At 38.2% G+C, this 23475-nt stretch overlaps 1 protein-coding gene across 1 annotated transcript; it reads right to left on the bottom strand.

Moving 5' to 3' along the window:
* Positions 1–10147: 10147 nt before the first annotated feature.
* LOC120413017 (uncharacterized) lies at positions 10148–22160 on the bottom strand. The gene is made up of 2 exons (XM_039573676.2): positions 21848–22160; positions 10148–12003 (listed from the first exon to the last, which is right to left on the bottom strand). Exon 2 carries the CDS (start codon positions 12000–12002, stop codon positions 10158–10160), a length of 1845 nt encoding a protein of 614 aa, XP_039429610.1. The 5' UTR covers position 12003; positions 21848–22160; the 3' UTR covers positions 10148–10157.
* Positions 22161–23475: the final 1315 nt, after the last annotated feature.

Here is a 23475-nt window from a genome sequence, read left to right as displayed (position 1 = left end):
TTTTGTTTTTGTTTTTGTTTTTGTTTTTGTTTTTGTTTTTGTTTTTGTTTTTGTTTTTGTTTTTGTTTTTGTTTTTGTTTTTGTTTTTGTTTTTGTTTTTGTTTTTGTTTTTGTTTTTGTTTTTGTTTTTGTTTTTGTTTTTGTTTTTGTTTTTGTTTTTGTTTTTGTTTTTGTTTTTGTTTTTGTTTTTGTTTTTGTTTTTGTTTTTGTTTTTGTTTTTGTTTTTGTTTTTGTTTTTGTTTTTGTTTTTGTTTTTGTTTTTGTTTTTGTTTTTGTTTTTGTTTTTGTTTTTGTTTTTGTTTTTGTTTTTGTTTTTGTTTTTGTTTTTGTTTTTGTTTTTGTTTTTGTTTTTGTTTTTGTTTTTGTTTTTGTTTTTGTTTTTGTTTTTGTTTTTGTTTTTGTTTTTGTTTTTGTTTTTGTTTTTGTTTTTGTTTTTGTTTTTGTTTTTGTTTTTGTTTTTGTTTTTGTTTTGTTTTTGTTTTTGTTTTTGTTTTTGTTTTTGTTTTTGTTTTTGTTTTTGTTTTTTTTTGTTTTTTTGTTTTTGTTTTTGTTTTTGTTTTTGTTTTTGTTTTTGTTTTTGTTTTTGTTTTTGTTTTTGTTTTTGTTTTTGTTTTTGTTTTTGTTTTTGTTTTTGTTTTTGTTTTTGTTTTTGTTTTTGTTTTTGTTTTTGTTTTTGTTTTTGTTTTTGTTTTTGTTTTTGTTTTTTGTTTTTGTTTTTGTTTTTGTTTTTGTTTTTGTTTTTGTTTTTGTTTTTGTTTTTGTTTTTGTTTTTGTTTTTGTTTTTGTTTTTGTTTTTGTTTTTGTTTTTGTTTTTGTTTTTGTTTTTGTTTTTGTTTTTGTTTTTGTTTTTGTTTTTGTTTTTGTTTTTGTTTTTGTTTTTGTTTTTGTTTTTGTTTTTGTTTTTGTTTTTGTTTTTGTTTTTGTTTTTGTTGTCTTGTTGTCTTGTTGTCTTGTTGTCTTGTTGTCTTGTTGTCTTGTTGTCTTGTTGTCTTGTTGTCTTGTTGTCTTGTTGTCTTGTTGTCTTGTTGTCTTGTTGTCTTGTTGTCTTGTTGTCTTGTTGTCTTGTTGTCTTGTTGTCTTGTTGTCTTGTTGTCTTGTTGTCTTGTTGTCTTGTTGTCTTGTTGTCTTGTTGTCTTGTTGTCTTGTTGTCTTGTTGTCTTGTTGTCTTGTTGTCTTGTTGTCTTGTTGTCTTGTTGTCTTGTTGTCTTGTTGTCTTGTTGTCTTCTTATCCACTCGTCTTCTTGTTTTCCTCGTTTTCCCAACACAAGCCCTCCTCCCCTAAACCAAGTTCGCTCCGAGAATCCTCATCAACGTAGTTGCTGCTCGTCGTGAAGGCGAAGATGAGTTAATGAAATGTTTCGCTCGTAAAAACGCCCTCTCGGCGGCGGCGGTGGTCGGGAACTTGGCCAAGACGGACAATTAGCGATCCGGGCAGGCCACAAGAGTGAATGGTTTGGTGGCGCTCCTGCGCTAATGGAAGAAAGTTTCGCCAGCGGCATGGTCATTCATTACGATATTTTTTCAAACTGATTCTGTTTCAGAACTTGAGTTGTTTGAGAACTTTTTTTTTTCCAGTGGTAAAATTTTATGGATCCGGTCCAAGGTCAGTTTGCAGGTTTGCAGTTCACGGAACGGAAATGACTGAGTTTGGACTGCAGTTCGATCAATTAAGCCGTTGAGAGACTAATTGCTATTGGTGTTAATTTCAGTCTGGATTTTCTTCTTCTTCTGACGATTAACTCTTAGATTCTGTTGATCCATTTCTAATACGAAATCCGCCACAAAAAATATCAAGAGTCGAACTCATATTCCGCAGCCAATATCGGTCTGTTGCTCCCCAACCACAGACCAGAGATCCTTACCAGACTCCGTCAATCACCGTGTCTGCAGCTGCAACGACTAAGATGTGCGCGCAGACAAATCGCATCAATATTTATATAATCTCCCGAGGATGGACTCGGGATGAAAACGGTCCGAAATTCCTGATGCCGCACCAGCCACCGAAGCCCAGCAGCCTCGAGCGATTTTTATCTGCGGATCAAAATCTTGTAAAACGCTACCGGTTTTTACTTCGTTCTAAGCTGCGAGTCGTACCGTTGGATAAGGTGGGTTCATATTTGTATAAAATAATTAAAATTAAATTTTCATTTAGGATTTTCCAGCAGGATAAGTTTTGAATCCGATTAGTCTCAGTTATGCCAATTGACTTCAATTTTTTAGCTTTTTTCGAGAAATCAAGCTGAACAAATTTTGATTCATATTTAACGAATTTGTTCATCTGAATTTATAGTAATTTTTAGATAAATTAAATCAAAACTTTGGTGTGTTTTTTTTTGGTAATTGTCAGAAGTCAAATAAAGCAAAAATAATAAATAAACATTTTCATTTGATGACATTTTTTTATGTTTAATGACAACTTTTGACTTGGACATAACATCTACTTACGTAAATAAAATATTTTATCAAGACAAATTTGTCGCAAAAATCTCTCGAATTTTTAGATTATTTTTCCCGTGAAAATCAAGTGATGTCCGTGTGTGGTAAAAATAAGTAAAATTTTGTGTCGCCTGGATCTCAGCTACCATATTTCCAAGTTGTGTTTTTTTTTCTTTTCATTTTTTTTTTTTGAGTAGGGGAAATTCTCGTATGTTTGGCAGGTTAAGCACTCGCTCCTAACTCCATCCAATTTGCTGATTTTCACTATTTAAACAACTAATTTTGCAAAACTTTTGATAGAAACTTGCTTGCTCACTTCTCATTGAGCTATTTATCACTCGATTTCAGTTGAAAACGCTTTTAATTAGCTTTAATTGAATGTCAAAGTTCTGACCTGCCAACATTAGAGGCACGCTGGAATTAGATGCTGTTCCCCTACTTGGGATGATTTTCAGCGAATTTATTGAAAATAGGGTCGAGATCAGACGTTTGCAAATCGTGTTAATATCCCAAAGATTGCATTTCCCGCGAACAACATACTCCTAAATTTTCATCAAGATTTATAATTTGTTTCTTTAGTAAGAGCTGTTTGATTAACCTACCATGAGAAAAAAAAATCCATAAAAATGGGAAAGCCCACACACGTTGCCAACTGTATCCGAAATTTCATTCTCTTTTCATAGTCCAGACCATACATCAGCATCTGAAACAAATTTGACATTCGAAATGGCATAACATAGCATAGCATTGGTTTCTACCCGTAGCTGCTACTTCGTTATTGACCAGGACCCCCAAAAATTGCTCCGTGGACCGCAGATGTAAAGTAGGAACCAATCATCACCCCTTCGTAATTTTCAAAGGTTCCTATCATGCTGATCAATACCAAACGCCAGCCACGACCAGTGGTAAGACACGGGGAAGTGGATGGGAATGTAAGTCCGATACTTGAGTGACATTCAAAATGGGTCGAAGAACTCAAAATTGATGTTAATGATGCAAAAATGAAAAATACGATATAATATTGTTTTGCCCAATGAAAAGTCAATACTGGAAAATTTAGAGAACCGCTCAGATGACCGTCATTTCATTCTGTCGAAAGATTTAAAATATTTAGATATTTTTTCCTACTAATATGAAATGTTCATTTTATGAGCAGATCTTTTTTTAAAAGAAGTAATGTAATACCTATAACCAAGGAAGCCATTTTGCGTCATTAGTTTGCCTTTACAAGTCCCATACAATTTTGGCAGCTATCCATACAAAACTGGTACTTAATATTATTTTCTTGGGAAGGAATTTCCTAATCGATTTGAATAATCTTTCATAAAGTTCAATGTGATCATTTGGATTATTTGAACTTTTTTATAAGATTTAGGGGACCAAAGAGGTAAATTTTGTGCTTATGATAAGATTGATTTTTCTTTCACATAGCTTTACAAATTTGAAAAAGTTGTAAAATCTCAAATAAATTGAAAATTAAGTTCATAAAAGTTTATAAACATGGTTTTCATGAGTAAACTAAATTTAAAATCGATCAAGTACTTTAATTTTTTTTAAACAGTTTCTTTGTTGATATACTAATACATCTGAAAAAAAAAATACAAATAGCTAAGGAATTTATCAACAATTTTCAAATTTTGACTTTGAGAATCAGAATATAAGTTGCTACGATGCAAAGCATTTTATTCCATGTATTAAAACTGAGATAAATTAAACATTAAAAGTGTTTTCAAATAAACTTTATCAATCACATTTTGATACCGGTATAATTTTCTATGTTTTAAATGAAGTTTTTTTTTGTGGGTTTTTTTTTAAATTTATCCCTAACTCAAGAGTTTCACTATATTCGTTTGCTTTGGGCAAAACGTGTTTTCAAGACATAAAACTCCAAAAACTGCACATTTATTCATCCCTAGTGAATAAATTTCCTACTACAAGAAAAGAAGAAAAAACAAAATTTAAAAAAAGCAAAAAACATGATTATGTTAATTGGATTAAAAATATTGTCCAACGTTTCCTGAAGCAATAAACAATAATTGATAAATTCTGAATGTTTTATTTATTATTTTATTCATTAGGCTGATGCAAATATTTTTCAAAGTTTTTGTTCCCATAGTTTCAACATTTGAATGAAAAAGCGCTTTAAAATGCATTTTACACTAGTTCAGTTGTTTTGCAATCATTAGTTTTCAAAGAATGTAAGATTTGATGAAAACATAAGTTTTAGCGAAAAGTGGTACCAAACAGCAAAAATTTTCAAAACTTCAAAAGTTTTTTAATTAACCCAAACATTTTAAAAGTGATTCTAAACGCAGGGGAATGCATTTTAAATTGATTTTAGATGATTGCAGTTAAATTTCCATTGAAATTATGAAGTGTTTTGAAAAAAATATTATGTTTGCCCCCTGATTTTTCGCCCAAATTTTGAAGGGGGGGGGGGGAACATTAACTTGAAATAAAATTTGTACGAGCCTTATGGTGTGTTTATTTTTTTTATTGTCAATTTTGTCTTACAGATTAATGAAATTCAGCAGACATTTGATTGAATGCTTTTTGCCTTTCTCACCTCAATAAGGAAAGGTTATAAAATCACTCAAAAAATTAACTTCTTAATTTGACATCCTAGACTTCAAGTAAACATACTAAACATACACACTTACAGTATGTAAAAAAAGTATTTACACCCCTTGGGCACTATGCACATTTTGTGATGAAACATGTAAAAAATTTAAAGTTTGGCGGGAACCTAGTACTACGTTTTGTTCAGAAACTCAAGCAATTTTGCTGCAAAAAGCTCATGAAAAGATGATTTCTATAAAAAGTTATATAACAAATACTATTACGAAAATAAAAAAGGTGCAAAAAAAGTTTGCACACCATTCGAAAAATTAACATAAATAATGTTATTTGTTGACATATCACCATAAATCCAGTCTCCCAACTCCAAATAGGCACCCTTGACTGATTAAAAAAAGAATTTGGATTGAATATAAAGTTTACTAACTACTTAGTATAAAAGTTTATATAACTCTGGAAATTCTATATAAAACTTATCTAAACTTAATTTTGCAAACTTTTAATTCAACTAAATGTCAATATATTACCATATAATTGCTAAATAAACATTTTGGACTGGGTATAACACCGTTTTGGGGGTATTTGTATCGATAGAATAGAGTTTTTGTTGGAATTTCGTACCAACCCGGAATTACGTCGTAGGAAAATCCGCCGGCATCCGAACCGGTCCACGATTCACAAGTCAACCTATGTGGAATCGGAAAGGGCATAAAATTTCCGATCTTTTGATACCCATACATCTAGGTTTTCTTTAAAACCTACGTTTTTAAATACCTAAGCAAAAACGTTGTTATGGTTTCGTTTGAGCAACCTGCCAAAAATGTATGGAATTTCGTAATTTTTGTTCTCGTGGATCAAACTTACTTTTTGCCCAGGTATTTAAAAACGTAGGTTTTAAAGAAAACCTAGATGTTTGGGTATCAAAAGATCGGAAATTTTATGCCCATTCCGATTCCACATAGGTTGACTTGTGAATCGTGGACCGGTTCGGATGCCGGCGGATTTTCCTACGACGTAATTCCGGGTTGGTACGAAATTCCAACAAAAACTCTATTCTATCGATACAAATACCCCCAAAACGGTGTTATACCCAGTCCAAAATGTTTATTTAGCAATTATATGGTAATATATTGACATTTAGTTGAATTAAAAGTTTGCAAAATTAAGTTTAGATAAGTTTTATATAGAATTTCCAGAGTTATATAAACTTTTATACTAAGTAGTCAGGCAATTTTAAGTCCTGCTGAGATCTGGCATGAAAACCCCAGCAAGGTTGTTGATTTCATTCTGGAAATCTCACCAAACTGGGAGATACCGCATTATCAGCCAATGACAGCTACCCTCAATGGTAACGTGTCATCCTGAAATATGCGATAATAAAATGGGTACACCGCAATAGATCAACTCTATGGTCGCAGTGGTTCTAAACCCAATAAAAAAAAAAAATACTAAGTAGTTAGTAAACTTTATATTCAATCCAAATTCTTTTTTTAATCAGTCAAGGATGCCTATTTGGAGTTGGGAGACTGGATTTATGGTGATTTGTCAACAAATAATATTATTTATGTTAATTTTTCGAAAGGTGTACATACTTTTTTTGCACCTTTTTTATTTTCGTAATAGTATTTGTTATATAACTTTTTATAGAAATCATCTTTTCATGAGATTTTTGTAGCAAAATGTTTGGCATGAGTTTTTGAACAAAACGTAGTACTAGGTTCCTGTCAAACTTTAAATTTTTTACATGTTTCATCACAAAATGTGCATAGTGCCCAAGGGGTGTAAATACTTTTTTTACATACTGTAGATTTTTTATCGCATTCGGTAAAGTTTACTGATTTTTCAACTGTTGAACAGATTGGTGTGTGTGTGTGTGTGTGTGCAACCAACCAAACGGGACCACGCGGTCACTTCTTACAAATTGAGTTGTTTCCATGTATTTTTAGATCTACACTCTATACATGCAAATAACTCGCATAGGCATTTGGAAGGTGTTAGCTCTGCCGAGCTTCGGTGACCCATTTCTACGCTGGCTTGCCGAGCGCGAGGTACTTCAGCTTTATCGACAAGCCCCGCCCTGAAGAACGTTTGCACCAATCGGGTTCAAACGTTATTTAGAACTTCCGAACCCTTGCCAAATGGACAAGGACCCAGCGCGTATATAGTTGATAGTAACAGTATTCCTAATTCCAGTCATATCTCACCAAGCCGTGATGGCCTAGTGGTTAGCATTTTTGCTTACCAATCCAAAGGACGGGGGATCGAACCCCGACTCGAGCGAGTTTGATTTTTCGTTCATGTTTAGAGTTTCAAGATTTATAATTCCAATACTTTCTCGTTGGGAGCAGATGGGAATCGAACCCAGGACCATTCGCTTACAAAGCGAACACCGTAACCAGTCAGCCACGGCCGCTCTTCAACTGTTGAACAGATTGGTAAACTGAAAATGACCGAAACCGGTAAAAACTTATCGAAATTTGGTAAGTGTTATGTTTCTCTCGTTGTAATGATGAACACAGTATACTAATATTTAACACTTCTTTATTCCGAGCTTTCTTCTGTCCGCACTCGTCGCACTCGACACGCACTCGCACTACACACGTCCGACCTCGGCCTCGCGTGGTGTCTTTCTCTCCCGTGCCCCTTTCCGTGTTGCCAAAACTCCCAGTACAGATCTCTACATTCCCCCCTTACTTTAATGTGATCAGCTAGGTTTCGTAGTCTCGCAGATACTCGGGCTTGCGTGCCCGCCTAGACGGCCGGGATCGACCCGGTGATGATTCATCTCCCGCCATAGATATCGTGTCCGCAGGATATCCATTATCTGGTCCATCTTCCGCCACAGAGTTCGTTTCCACCGAGTTCCCGTTATCTGGTTCCGCCTGGTCCTGGTCCAGCAATGGTTTCAGATGTGCCACGTTCCGGTGCAGAATCCGTCCTGTTGTATTTGATTTTAATGTTGCGTCTGAACCCTTCAACTCCGTGATGATAAACTCCTCTGGTGCAAATGTAGTTGATAGCTTGTTCTCCTTTACTGTTCGCTTAGCCACCACCACCGCACCTTCTTTGAGTTCCGTAGGTTTGGCGCGTCGTTTTGTGTTGGTGTACTCTGCCTCCTTGAGTTTCTTCGACCAATCCTGATCACGGACAGATTCCTCGTTCGCCGTCGCTGTTTGGTTGCTGATGCTGGGCAGCTTATCTCGAAGTATTCGACCGAACATCAAGAACGACGGTGCCACTCCCGTCGTGGTATGTGGTGTTGAGTTGTACATCAGCAAGAATGACCGCAGCTCCCAAATCCAGTCTCCCACACCCGACTCTTGGCTAATCTTGAGATTCTTGAGTATTGACTTGTTGGCCCTTTCCACCTCACCGTTCGCCTGAGGCCAGTATGGCGTTGTTCGTCGTAACTCGATGCCATACTCCGAACAGAATCTGCTCATCTCCTCACTTATGAATTGTGGCCCATTGTCCGCCTTGATCGACTCTGGAATCCCAAATCTACAGAAGATTTCGTGCAAGACTTCGACAGTACGCTTTGCGGTGATCTGCTTCATAACCACGACTTCAGTGAATCGACTAAAATAGTCAACAAGAACCAGGAGCGAATGGCCGGAGGGCAGCGGCCCCATGAAATCGATGGCCACATCCGTCCAGGCCTTCTCTGGCATCCTGGAACGCTGCAATGGTTCTGGCGAGCCAAGGTTGGAAACTAGTATACACGATTTACACCGTTTAACTGCAGTTGCCACTTGTTTATCCATTGTTGGCCACCAAACCTTTTGTCTCAGCCTCCGTTTCATCGATTCAATCCCTGGATGAGCCTCATGCGCAATTTGGATCACCTTGCTCCACAACGTTTGTGGGACCACCAAACGATTTCCTCGAAGCAACACACCGTTAGCCGAGCACAGTTCGTCCATAAATGGTTTAAACTCGGCCGGCATGGTTTCCCGTTGGTTTCCACGTAGTGACTCAAGCGCTTGCTGGATGCTCTCGTCATCGATTGTTGCGTTCACGACGTCCTTGAAGGTAAGGGCTTCCGGTACGGCCTGGATGCTTACGAAACGTATGTAATTCTCCGTATCGTTATCAAACTGCGGATCATCAGAGATTGACATTCGAGACAAAACATCTGCCAGGTTTGCTGAGCCCGAAATGTGATCGATTTCATATGTGTACACCTGTAACCTCAAGACCCATCGCTCAATGCGGGCACATGGCCGAGATCGTGGACTGAATAGAAACTTCAACGCCTTGCAATCCGTCAGCAGCAGAAACTTGATCCCCAGCAAGTAGTGGCGGAATTTCTCGACTCCCCACACCAATGACAATGCCTCACGCTCGGTCTGAAAGTACTTCTTTTCCAGTTCTGTCAGTGCTTTGCTAGCGTACGCGATAACCCGGGATTTGCCTTGTTGATCTTCTTGCAGTAAAATCGCTCCCAATCCGACTGGACTGGCGTCCGTGATGAGCTTAGTACGATCCTTTGTATTGAAAAACCCCAGATAATCAACGTTGCACATCGCTTGTTTGATCCCGTTGAATGCTGCTCGTTCTATGTCGGTCCACCTGAATGTCACATGTAGTCGTAGCAACTGCCGAAGCGGTTCCGTCTTGCCTGCCAGATTCGGGATAAACCGACCCACGTAACCGACTAACCCCAGAAAACTCCGTAGCTCAGCCGTGTTTTGTGGTTCTCGGAACTTCTGAATTGCCTCGATTCTGGATTCTGTCGGTCGAACCCCTTTGGTAGACAACTCGTGTCCCAGGAACTCAAGCGTCTCAACGTTGAAAAGGCATTTCTCCTTATTGAGAAGAACGTCATGCTCTTCCAAACGCTCCAACAGGGCGGTCAAACGCTTGTCATGCTCATCTTGTGTCGTCCCAAACACAACCACATCGTCAAGGTAGACTATGACGCCATCCAAGCCGGCTACCAAAGCCTCCATTATTTTCTGGAACAACTCTGGGGCAGCACTAATGCCAAACATCAACCGTTTGTACCTATGTTTAACAAGATAAAATAATTTGTATTAGAAAACTTTACTGGCTAAAATTACACTAGTCATTGATTTATTGAAGCACCCAAACTGGCCAGAATTTAGTCTTTATTGATTATCAATCAGAGTCATACAAATTGTCTACCTGTAGAGTCCCTTTTTGGTCAAGAACGTTGTAATCGGACGCGATCGCTCCGATATCTCGATCTGGTGGTAGGCGTCTTTAATATCAATTTTAGAAAACCGCACTGCCCCATCTACCGAAGCCAGAAGTTCGTCCACCAGTGGTAGTGGGTGAGTTTCCCGGATGACAGCCTGGTTAGCTCGCCTCATGTCGACACACAGACGTATGTCCCCGTTGTCTTTGATCACGGGCACTATTGGAGACACCCATGATGATGGACCCTTAACTGGCTCGATGATGTCCTTGTCCAGGAGTGACTTCAGCTTTGCCTCGATTTTCTCCTCCAGTGCAATTGGCGGCCTGCGATACGGCTGTTGCACCGGTTGTACGTTTGGGTCAATAGGAATCTCCACCAACACATCTCGCATTTTGGGAAAAGCTTTGCCTTGAGTTCCTTCGACTGCGCCAACATCAAAGCCCACCTTAAGAACCTTCAAGTCTTTAGCCGTGTAGTCTCCGAGGAGGCACTGTTGTCCACCCTTCACGACGTAAAACTTGGCAAAAGATCGGTTCGGTCCTGCCACGATCTCCGCACTGAACATTCCAATTATGTCCATCGGCTCCTTCACGGCATAGCTGGTCAGCATGCGGTCGACTTCGATGGTTTCGTTCAGCGCGTTGACGTCAGCTTTCTTCATCTGCTCCCAAACCGTCTGCGAAATTATGTTGGCATCGGCACCAGAATCGATGATCATCGGAATCTCGACTCCGCCCACTTGGAAGGTGAAAACGTTCCGGCCCATAGCGTAGAAAACGTAATCCTTTGATTCACGGTTCTCTGTCTCATCAGTAACTGCACGAATCCGTTTGGTGTCCGCCCGGTCGCTTGCTTCCTCATGACTCCGTTTCTTAGCTCGAGTTCGACTGAAACAACGAACTGCCCAGTGCCCTACTCTTCCGCAGAGGCCGCACGTATCATTGAAAGCCGGGCACTGTTCGTCCCCACGCGTATGTCCAAAATAGCCACAGCGATGGCACGTCGGTTGAGCCATCCGGTTGGGGTGCGAAACGTTCTGCCAGTGGGCCGGACCCTGCGGAATTCGTTGTTGTCCCGGAACTTGCTGGAGGCGTTGTTGTCCTGGTCGTGAAGTATTTTGCCCGTGGCCCGGTCCCTGCAGGTATCGTTGGTGTTCTGGTCGTGGCGCCGATGCGTTCCGTTCGCGGAACGACTTCTGCTGAAACTTCTCCCTTCCCAACGGCCGCGCGCCGATTTTGAAGACGTCAGGAACCACAGCCGGCCGTACCTCATTTGTCCATTTCTTCGAATGCTTGCCAACCTCTTCGGTGCTGCTTCCCATAGCAAGGATTTCCTTCAACGACCGATCCTGCTGCAACAATTTATTGCGCAGATCATCTGAGTGGCATCCAGCAGTAATCCGGTCGGCGATAAGTTCGTCTGCATGTTTTGCCGAGTAGCCGCACCGTGCAATCTGCTTCCGAAGTCGCATTACAAAATCAGCAAACCGTTCGCCAGGTTTTTGTTCCAGTTTATGGGAAAGATGGCGTTCGTAAGTTTTACGCCGAAACGGTTCAAAGTGATCCGTAAGAACCTGGACGGCCACATCGTAGAAAGGTGGGTCACGGCTCACGTGCGGTACCTTGTCCGCTGCTGGCAACAACTTGAGCAGACCTTGCAAACCAGGACCACCCAAATAGACAAGATACGCCCGTTTGTCTCGCTGGGTTTTGATCTTATGTACGACGAAGTACGATTCCAAGTCTTGTCTCCAGGTGTCCCACTCAGCCGGCAGTAGACTTGCCTCGATGTTCACGTCAAACGGTTTGATTCGGCTGTTTTCCATCCTGTGTAAATAGCAAAATGTTAGACTTCTCCTTTATTTATTTATTTTTTTCAATTTTCAAATTCTGAAATGCCCGAAAACATGTCCACCGAAAAACCTCACGGTGTTGGACAAAGTATTTTCCTTCCGGTGTAACCGAAAACATGTCCACCGAAAAACCTCACGGTGTTGGACAAAGTATTTTCCTTCCGGTGTAACCGAAAACATGTCCACCGAAAAACCTCACGGTGTTGGACAAAGTATTTTCCTTCCGGTGTAACCGAAAACATGTCCACCGAAAAACCTCACGGTGTTGGACAAAGTATTTTTCTTCCGGTGTAACCGAAAACATGTCCACCGAAAAACCTCACGGTGTTGGACAAAGTATTTTCCTTCCGGTGTAACCGAAAACATGTCCACCGAAAAAACCTCACGGTGTTGGACAAAGTATTTTCCTTCCGGTGTAACCGAAAACATGTCCACCGAAAAAACCTCACGGTGTTGGACAAAGTATTTTCCTTCCGGTGTAACCGAAAACATGTCCACCGAAAAACCTCACGGTGTTGGACAAAGTATTTTCCTTCCGGTGTAACCGAAAACATGTCCACCGAAAAACCTCACGGTGTTGGACAAAGTATTTTCCTTCCGGTGTAACCGAAAACATGTCCACCGAAAAACCTCACGGTATTGGACAAAGTATTTTCCTTCCGGTGTAACCGAAAACATGTCCACCGAAAAACCTCACGGTGTTGGACAAAGTATTTTCCTTCCGGTGTAACCGAAAACATGTCCACCGAAAAACCTCACGGTGTTGGACAAAGTATTTTTCTTCCGGTGTAACCGAAAGCATGTCCACCGAAAGACCTCACGGTGTTGGACAAAGTATTTTTACCTTCCGGTGTAAACATGTCCACCGAAAAACCTCACGGTGTTGGACAAAGTATTTTAACCTTCCGGTGTAACCGAAAACATGTCCACCGAAAACCTCACGGTGTTAGACAAAGTATTTTCCTTCCGGTGTAACCGAAAACATGTCCACCGAAAAACCTCACGGTGTTGGACAAAGTATTTTCCTTCCGGTGTAACCGAAAACATGTCCACCGAAAAACCTCACGGTGTTGGACAAAGTATTTTCCTTCCGGTGTAACCGAAAACATGTCCACCGAAAAACCTCACGGTGTTGGACAAAGTATTTTCCTTCCGGTGTAACCGAAAACATGTCCACCGAAAAACCTCACGGTATTGGACAAAGTATTTTCCTTCCGGTGTAACCGAAAACATGTCCACCGAAAAACCTCACGGTGTTGGACAAAGTATTTTTCTTCCGGTGTAACCGAAAACATGTCCACCGAAAAACCTCACGGTGTTGGACAAAGTATTTTCCTTCCGGTGTAACCGAAAACATGTCCACCGAAAAAACCTCACGGTGTTGGACAAAGTATTTTCCTTCCGGTGTAACCGAAAACATGTCCACCGAAAAAACCTCACGGTGTTGGACAAAGTATTTTCCTTCCGGTGTAACCGAAAACATGTCCACCGAAAAACCTCACGGTGTTGGACAAAGTATTTTCCTTCCGGTGTAACCGAAAACATGTCCACCGAAAAACCTCACGGTGTTGGACAAAGTATTTTCCTTCCGGTGTAACCGAAAACATGTCCACCGAAAAACCTCACGGTATTGGACAAAGTATTTTCCTTCCGGTGTAACCGAAAACATGTCCACCGAAAAACCTCACGGTGTTGGACAAAGTATTTTCCTTCCGGTGTAACCGAAAACATGTCCACCGAAAAAACCTCACGGTGTTGGACAAAGTATTTTAACCTTCCGGTGTAACCGATAACATGTCCACCGAAAAACCTCACGGTGTTGGACAAAGTATTTTCCTTCCGGTGTAACCGAAAACATGTCCACCGAAAAAACCTCACGGTGTTGGACAAAGTATTTTCCTTCCGGTGTAACCGAAAACATGTCCACCGAAAAACCTCACGGTGTTGGACAAAGTATTTTAACCTTCCGGTGTAACCGATAACATGTCCACCGAAAAAACCTCACGGTGTTGGACAAAGTATTTTCCTTCCGGTGTAACCGAAAACATGTCCACCGAAAAACCTCACGGTGTTGGACAAAGTATTTTAACCTTCCGGTGTAACCGATAACATGTCCACCGAAAAAACCTCACGGTGTTGGACAAAGTATTTTCCTTCCGGTGTAACCGAAAACATGTCCACCGAAAAACCTCACGGTGTTGGACAAAGTATTTTAACCTTCCGGTGTAACCGATAACATGTCCACCGAAAAACCTCACGGTGTTGGACAAAGTATTTTTCTTCCGGTGTAACCGAAAACATGTCCACCGAAAAACCTCACGGTGTTGGACAAAGTATTTTCCTTCCGGTGTAACCGAAAACATGTCCACCGAAAAAACCTCACGGTGTTGGACAAAGTATTTTCCTTCCGGTGTAACCGAAAACATGTCCACCGAAAAACCTCACGGTGTTGGACAAAGTATTTTCCTTCCGGTGTAACCGAAAACATGTCCACCGAAAAACCTCACGGTGTTGGACAAAGTATTTTCCTTCCGGTGTAACCGAAAACATGTCCACCGAAAAACCTCACGGTATTGGACAAAGTATTTTCCTTCCGGTGTAACCGAAAACATGTCCACCGAAAAACCTCACGGTGTTGGACAAAGTATTTTCCTTCCGGTGTAACCGAAAACATGTCCACCGAAAAACCTCACGGTGTTGGACAAAGTATTTTCCTTCCGGTGTAACCGAAAACATGTCCACCGAAAAACCTCACGGTGTTGGACAAAGTATTTTCCTTCCGGTGTAACCGAAAACATGTCCACCGAAAAAACCTCACGGTGTTGGACAAAGTATTTTCCTTCCGGTGTAACCGAAAACATGTCCACCGAAAAACCTCACGGTGTTGGACAAAGTATTTTCCTTCCGGTGTAACCGAAAACATGTCCACCGAAAAACCTCACGGTATTGGACAAAGTATTTTCCTTCCGGTGTAACCGAAAACATGTCCACCGAAAAAACCTCACGGTGTTGGACAAAGTATTTTCCTTCCGGTGTAACCGAAAACATGTCCACCGAAAAACCTCACGGTGTTGGACAAAGTATTTTCCTTCCGGTGTAACCGAAAGCATGTCCACCGAAAGACCTCACGGTGTTGGACAAAGTATTTTTACCTTCCGGTGTAAACATGTCCACCGAAAAACCTCACGGTGTTGGACAAAGTATTTTAACCTTCCGGTGTAACCGAAAACATGTCCACCGAAAACCTCACGGTGTTGGACAAAGTATTTTCCTTCCGGTGTAACCGAAAACATGTCCACCGAAAAAACCTCACGGTGTTGGACAAAGTATTTTCCTTCCGGTGTAACCGAAAACATGTCCACCGAAAAACCTCACGGTGTTGGACAAAGTATTTTCCTTCCGGTGTAACCGAAAACATGTCCACCGAAAAAACCTCACGGTGTTGGACAAAGTATTTTCCTTCCGGTGTAACCGAAAACATGTCCACCGAAAAACCTCACGGTGTTGGACAAAGTATTTTCCTTCCGGTGTAACCGAAAACATGTCCACCGAAAAACCTCACGGTATTGGACAAAGTATTTTCCTTCCGGTGTAACCGAAAACATGTCCACCGAAAAAACCTCACGGTGTTGGACAAAGTATTTTCCTTCCGGTGTAACCGAAAACATGTCCACCGAAAAAACCTCACGGTGTTGGACAAAGTATTTTCCTTCCGGTGTAACCGAAAGCATGTCCACCGAAAGACCTCACGGTGTTGGACAAAGTATTTTTACCTTCCGGTGTAAACATGTCCACCGAAAAACCTCACGGTGTTGGACAAAGTATTTTAACCTTCCGGTGTAACCGAAAACATGTCCACCGAAAACCTCACGGTGTTGGACAAAGTATTTTCCTTCCGGTGTAACCGAAAACATGTCCACCGAAAAAACCTCACGGTGTTGGACAAAGTATTTTCCTTCCGGTGTAACCGAAAACATGTCCACCGAAAAACCTCACGGTGTTGGACAAAGTATTTTAACCTTCCGGTGTAACCGAAAACATGTCCACCGAAAAACCTCACGGTGTTGGGGTCGTGCATAAACCACGTGGTCTCCTTAGGGGGGGGGGAGGGAGTCCGAAATCCGACCGAAAAAAACCATGAAAAGCCATGGGGGGGAGGGGGGGGGGTCGACGGCTGACCACGTGGCATTTAAAAAAAATCTTTTCTTTAAAAAAACCAAAAAATACGCGCTTTGAATTTACTTACATGCATACATTTTTTGTTTCACTTCAAAACCATACAATTATTGTGTTTAAAATTATTACTTATATTTCAATGTCATAATATTTTCCAATTCAATATTGAAGTATATATTTCGGCAGATTCATATCAATACTTTGAGCCTGTTATTGAATGTACACTTTTTAATACTCATGTAACTACGTCCTGCAAAAATTTAAAAGCTGTTAAAAAATAAAGTGACAGTATCCAAAGTTAATATACCGTCAATGGGGGTGACATTGGGTCTGGGGGGTGAGATTGGGTCAAAGTGATTTTTTACGGATTTTACCATTTTTCAGGTTATTCTCAATGAAACTGAATTCTGTTAAAGGGGTTGTGTAGGGGACATCTTATGATGACTTCGCTGAAAAAATCTCGTTCCTAGAACAAATCCTGTTATTTTGGCAGATGTCTAAAGTTGGGGTACGTTTTTGGCCAAAAATGACCTCTCGAAAAATCATTTTTCTAATATTTTTGTTAAAATTGCTCGAAAACTACCCAAATGTTTGAAAATCTCCACTTCAAACACTGTAGCGTGTCAATACGATTCCCTCGAACAAGAAACGCTGTTGGATGACTTGTTTTTACCATATCGTTGTATTTGAGCATCATTTTAGTTTCATTTGACCCAATGTCACCCCCTCTAAGGGGTGAGATTGGGTCAATTTTCAAACTATTGGCATTTAAGGTAGTGTTCATCAAAATCCACCATATTTTGGGAAAATGTTAGTAAACTATCTAAGAACAAATCTACGTTGAAAGATTTTCGATGTTATTTAAATTGTTTTTGTTATTAAGAAATTTCGAGAGGTGTATCGTTTTTTGACCCATAGTCACCCCCACTGACGGTACCCTAAACAATGCGTACCAAAATGCAAACACAATTTCATTTTTTTGTTGATGGTATCAAGTAACTAAAAATGTGCTTGCAAATTTGCATTGAAAGTAGATGTAGTCTTCGATAGTTCTATTTTGGAACAACTTAAAAAATAAATATTGCTGACAATTTTATAAGATTTTCGTAACAAGGCAAAAAACTAAATATGTATTATAAATGAAGTGTCTAAAAATGATTCTCTGCGAAAATAAAAAATAATCAAAATCTCAGATCTTAGCTAATTACCGTAGCTGGTCCTATAAGTGATCGAAGAATCTTAATCGAAAGATTTCCTTTTGACACTTAAAACAAACTCAAGATATCTTGTATCTCCTCTCTCATGCAATATTTTTTTAAGTACAAAGAAACTAAAAACCCCAATTTCAGGATTATGGCGCAAAATTTCAGTTTCACAAGTGAAACGTCTAACATTAAAAAATAACCAGTAACGAAAAAACGAACGATACATACATTAAGATTCACCAAAAAATTTGATGAATATTTTGGTCTAAAATATATTCCTTATTTCATGGGTTACACAATTCGGATTGTTATATTACATAACATTTCATAAAATACACGTTTACTATCCATCGTCAAAGTTGTAGGTATTTTTTTTAGTTTTTTTTTATGTTAATATGGATCATCCCTTGAGCCAAAGAGAAACATGGGCAAACATTTTAGATTTTTAGAGAAAAAAACGAGCTTCAAGCAAACATTGTTTTTGTTTCTCAATTAATTTAAAGATTAAAAAAAATAGGGGCCAAAGGTGCCCTTTCCTGAAAATATTAGTTTTTCTTTAAGCTGAGAAAATATACTATCCCCTCAACTTCATATTTGAGATAAAACCACTCAAATTTATAGACACATTAAAATAATTTAAGTTTTAAAGAGTCACTTAATTTTTAAATGCCGATATCAATTTGTGAAATAAATTTCAATACAATGCCGTTAAAGATCAACATAAATAAAACTCCTTAAAAAAGATGGAACGGTATTTTCAACTCGCTGGTTCTCGGGCATAACTCAACCAACCGGGACATTTTTTCTGAGTGAATTATAAGGCTGTCTAGAAGATCCTTAAACTTTGCAGAACTCGATTTGATCAAATCTGTAATTTATGCGATCAAAAACGTCGTTCCAACTTTTGTTTGCACTAGTAAAAAAAATCGCCGGAGACAAGCCCGAAAACCTGTGAGTTGAAGTTACCGTTCCAACGTTTTAGGGAGGCTTTGGCATCCGTGTATATTGGACATGCGTTGGGCGTCCCAGTGTTAATAATTTCAAAGATATTGAAAAGATTGAAAAATTAACTTATTAATTTTTTTGTATTTATTTTGAGGTAATATCTCAGCAACCAAAAGTTGGATCAAAAATCTTAAATCGTAGATTTAAACAACTGAAAAAAAATGTAAAATAAATTCCAAATTTTAGCTCAATCTTTTTTAAATTTATCAAAACACGTAGTCGATAGCAAAATCAATTTAAAGTAAGAGTAAGACTTACACAATTTGGATGTCCATGACTAAAAGAATGATTTTTAGCGCGTTGTCTACAACTTTTCCAAAGACACGAAATCGATTTTCGAGCAATTCTATACAAAATCGGTCTTTATTCTTAAATTTTAATTTTTGATTTTTTTAATCCGTCTGAAACTTTTTTTGGTGCCCAAGCCATTTTGCATCATTAGTTTGTCCATATAGTTTTCCATACAAATTTAGCAGCAATGAAAATTTAAAAATCTGTATCTTTTGAAGAAACTTTTGGTCGATTTGGTGTCTTCGGCAAAGTTGTAGGTATGGATAAGGACTACACTGAAAAAAATGATAAATGGTAATTTACTTTGCTGATTTTTAATTTCACTTTTTGTCACTAAAACATGATTTGCAAAAAACACTATTTTTTTTTAATTTTTCCAACTTTTCAGAAATTTTCAGAACGGGCATAAAATCGTTGTTTGAGTTATGAATTTTTGAATCAATACTGATTAAAAAAAATCGAAATATTGACCGCATCTTAATTTCAATTATATTTTTCGATGTAAAATCGAATTTGCAATCTAAAAGTACATTAGTGAAATTTTCATAAAGTGCACCGTTTTCAAGTTAGGGGAAAGTGGGGCAAGTGTAACAAGCTAAGGAAATGCTCGTTATAACCCATTAAAAACGTTAAAAAATCTGTCGGATTTATTGGAATCATCTTATTCCAGGTCTTGACTGAGACTTTGATAGAAAAAGTTTTTAAAAAAATCTGTTTTTTAATGAAAAAAATGATTTTAATTTTTTTGATTTTTCGTGCGTTCTACTCAACTAGTGGGGCAAGACGAACAACCCGTTGGGGCAAGAGGAACAATGCATGAAAAAACATGCTAATTTACTAACAATTGAACTATTATCACTTAAATACATCAGATTAGGATGTATTTGAAATGTTTCTTTCATTTTTAGATTAAAAATAATATTTTACTAAAAATTTGACCGTTTTCACGAAAAAAAAAATATTAAATAGTAAATTTTCATGATATTATTATATCGTGTATGGGCAATTTTTTAAACAATTGTTTATCAGTTTTTAAGAACTTTTATGTATTTTTTTCACAATAAAATATGTTGCTGCAGAAATTCGTATTTTTTTCCATACTAAAAATCCATATGGTACACTTGCCCCACCTAAACAAGATTTTTTAAAAGCTCTCTACAATAATAACCTAAACATAAATCATACTTTATAATACGTGCAAGTCATTGGTAGGGACACTACTGATCTAGTGAAAATAGCATTTTGATAAAATGAGCCTTAAAACGAACCCTAAGCCTTATTTTGTACTTTCCAAATATTATAAGGAAACAAAGGTTTTGAAAAAAAAAACTTCATTCAATCTTATGCCCCGTGGCGTTTACGTCGTTTTGGCGGTTATGTGGTAGTAGAATCAGCTAATTGCATTGCTAGCAACAATTCCTCATACTGGAAATAATCAAAATAGTAAAAATTATGGCCGTACGAGCGATTGTTCCTCTTGCCCCATATGGTCGTCTTGCCCCACCTTCCCCTATAGCTATTTTTAGGTAACTTTTTTTTTAAATAGTTGCAGTTATTAATTTAAAAAATTTAGTGCCGAATTTTGAAAAAAAATATTTTTGAAATGCTGAGAAAATTCTTTGTTGCTTTGTTGCTGAGATATTGCCATGCAAAGATTTTAAAACAGAAACATGGATGTTTACTACCCAAACAACCCATAATTTTCTTCAAAAGGTCGTAATATTGAATGTTTGTCCCTGGCTCTGATTCTTGTATGGAATTAAAAAGAAAAGTTGCTTTAGCTTGGATTTTTATGAATGTTTGGAATAAAATAAATATTAACTAGGAGCTTTCATAACTAGATATTTTCCTTAAAATAAAATGAAAATATTTTTTTCCTGAAACAAAACTTTTCTATTTAATTAATTTCGATTTTAAGAAAATATTTAAAAGCGCATTTAAATTAAATCATGAATGCTGTTTATATATCAAAATAGCTTTAATTCTTAAAGCATATTTATTCTGGCTGCAATTAATTGCACTGCAATTCCATAATTTTGAATACATATGTTTTACTAAGTTGCTTGTTTTGTTGAGAGTATTTTTTACTTTCTGTACCATTTCAATAAATTGTTATACTGTTATTATTTACCTTAAACTTTGTGATATCATACTTTTTTCACACTGGTCAGTGAATTTCTGTTTTTTTTTATATATTTTTAAATTGATTTTAATGGTGTTACAGCACCTACACAAATTAAAATGTTTTCTATTTGACCCAATGTCACCCCCTCTATAGGGTGAGTTTGAGTTAATTTTAAAACGATTGGCATTTATGAACGGTGTGATTATACTAGCCATATTCTGGGAAAATGTTGGCAAATTCAGGAGCATTCCCCAACATTATTTATTTCGATATAATTTGAAATGTTTTTATTGTGTTAAAATAACAACAGTTATATCGTTTTTTGACCAAAAGTCACCACCACTGACGGTACATCATTTGTGGATAAACATTTTTGAAATCTATACTTATTTTGTTTTTTTTTAGATTTTTCACCTGGGAGGAAAAAGCCACGTGGCCATATAGGGGGGGGGGGGGGGGGGGTTGGCGTGAAACCACGAAAAACCATGAGGGGGGAGGGGGGGGTCAAAAATTCTCCAAAAAAAGGCCACGTGGTTTATGCACGACCCCGTTGGACAAAGTATTTTGCTTCCGGTGTAACCGAAAACATGTCCACCGAAACACCTCTCGGTGTTGGACAAAGTATTTTTCTTTCGGTGTAACCGAAAACATGTCCACCGAAAAACCTCACGGTGTTGGACAAAGTATTTTAACCTTTCGGTGTAACCGAAAACATGTCCACCGAAAAACCTCACGGTGTTGGACAAACATTTTTCCTTCCGGTGTAGCCGAAAACATGTCCACCGAAAAACCTCACGGTGTTGGACTTTTCGTTTATCCACCGGCCTTCCTTGCAACCCAGCGTGACGAAATTTTCGTTTCTTGCTAATCTACAAATAGTACTCAAAACTGAGTAGAAACATGCCAAATGGGTAGCTCACCGGTGTTACCTCTTTTCTATGTACCTTGGCCATAGCAACCCGACTTCAAGCGATTTCACCAATACACTGATATTTCTCTGTATACTTCTATCATACCTTCTTCCAGCTAGCCAGCCCAAAATGGCCTCAGGGCGTAATCCCAGCGTTCCGATCCTTTGTCGCACGACGAAAATTCTTTTTCGCACGCCTTCCTCTGATTTTCCAGTCGTCGCCAAATGTTATGTTTCTCTCGTTGTAATGATGAACACCGTTTGCCAATATTTAACACTTCTTTATTCCGAGCTTTCTTCTGTCCGCACTCGTCGCACTCGACACGCACTCGCACTACACACGTCCGACCTCGACCTCGCGTGGTGTCCTTCTCTCCCGTGCCCCTTTCCGTGTTGCCAAAACTCCCAGTACAGATCTCTACAGTAAGGAAGTTCATTGTTGTTCATCGCACAACCGATATTTGGTAAAATTTGATTCATTTTGACAGATGATTTATCGATCTGAACTTAAAACCGATTTTTCAACTACCGCATTCGGTAAAAAGTTTAAATGTGTACATCACACAATCGGCACACAAAATCCAGGGGCCAAAAAAATAAATGATTTTTTAATCTAGAATTTTTTATTGAAAATAGGAGTTTAATCAGCTTAAAACAATTTGAAATGCATTTCAGCAATAAAATCTTATCTGGCATGTCCGGGCTTGATTAAACATATTTTACTTTTTTGTGAAATCCCGCAAGAAAAATAATAATCTCGAGAAAAAAACCGTCATCACTAGATATTTGGAAAACAAATGATCGCAAAACAGATGAACTGGTTTAAAATGCATTTTAACAATTTTTTCATTGATATGTTGAAACATGGGCTTGTTATTTAATTTTACATATTTCTTTTTATTTATTTTTACTTTTCCCTTAACTTTGTTCTGAGTCGAGGGACATACCTAAAGTTCAGTAAATATTTGCAACGGCCTAACTATAAATTGAAAAAAAAAATATTTTGGAAACGTTTACATTTAAAATTGTGACAGATTTGCTGTTATAAGGCATAAGGACTTAAAACAACATAGTTTTAGGTTTAGAAGAAATCTCTACATTTTTATTTTTGCGCTTGAAAAATTTCAACAATTTAACAAAAATAACCAAAAAACCACTCTACGGTACACTTCTGTTTTTTTCACCTTCACTCTTTCGATTTTCAATTTTTACTTTCCGTTTCTTCAAAAAATTCTCGCGCTTCTCGCATTTAAGCTCATTGAATTTCAATGCATCTCGAACGAATCCGTCCGTGTCTCGTCCATCAACCGCGGGCAGCGCGGGAAAATCCTTCCAGGAGTAAATTTCACGTTTTTATTGCGCCTCCGCAACTAATTCATCTCGTCGCGTTTCAACTACGCACGCCGCGGTCTTCTCGTAAAATTTTGCCAGGCGTCAGACCTTCTTGTTGTGTTTTCTTCTCTTTTAAAAAGGGTTTTAGAAGCTCGTGCGTTCGAAACTTATAATAGGGATGCGAAATTTAATTTAAAAAATATGCTTTAGCCTAAAAAATTCTAAATTGTAGATTTTTTTCAAATACATATTTTAGAGTACGCTAGATAATTATAGAAAGGCACCCCTAAATCAAGTCAAACTTTGTCTGATCGTTTGTGTGAGCGCACACATTTTGCGGTAGCGAAAATAATGATAATAATAATTCATCAAATAAATTAAACGTTCGGCTCACATAAATAA

Source organism: Culex pipiens, chromosome 3 (genome assembly GCF_016801865.2).
Source record: "Culex pipiens pallens isolate TS chromosome 3, TS_CPP_V2, whole genome shotgun sequence".
Lineage (NCBI taxonomy): Eukaryota > Metazoa > Arthropoda > Insecta > Diptera > Culicidae > Culex > Culex pipiens.
This window is presented reverse-complemented; position numbering and strand designations above follow the sequence as displayed.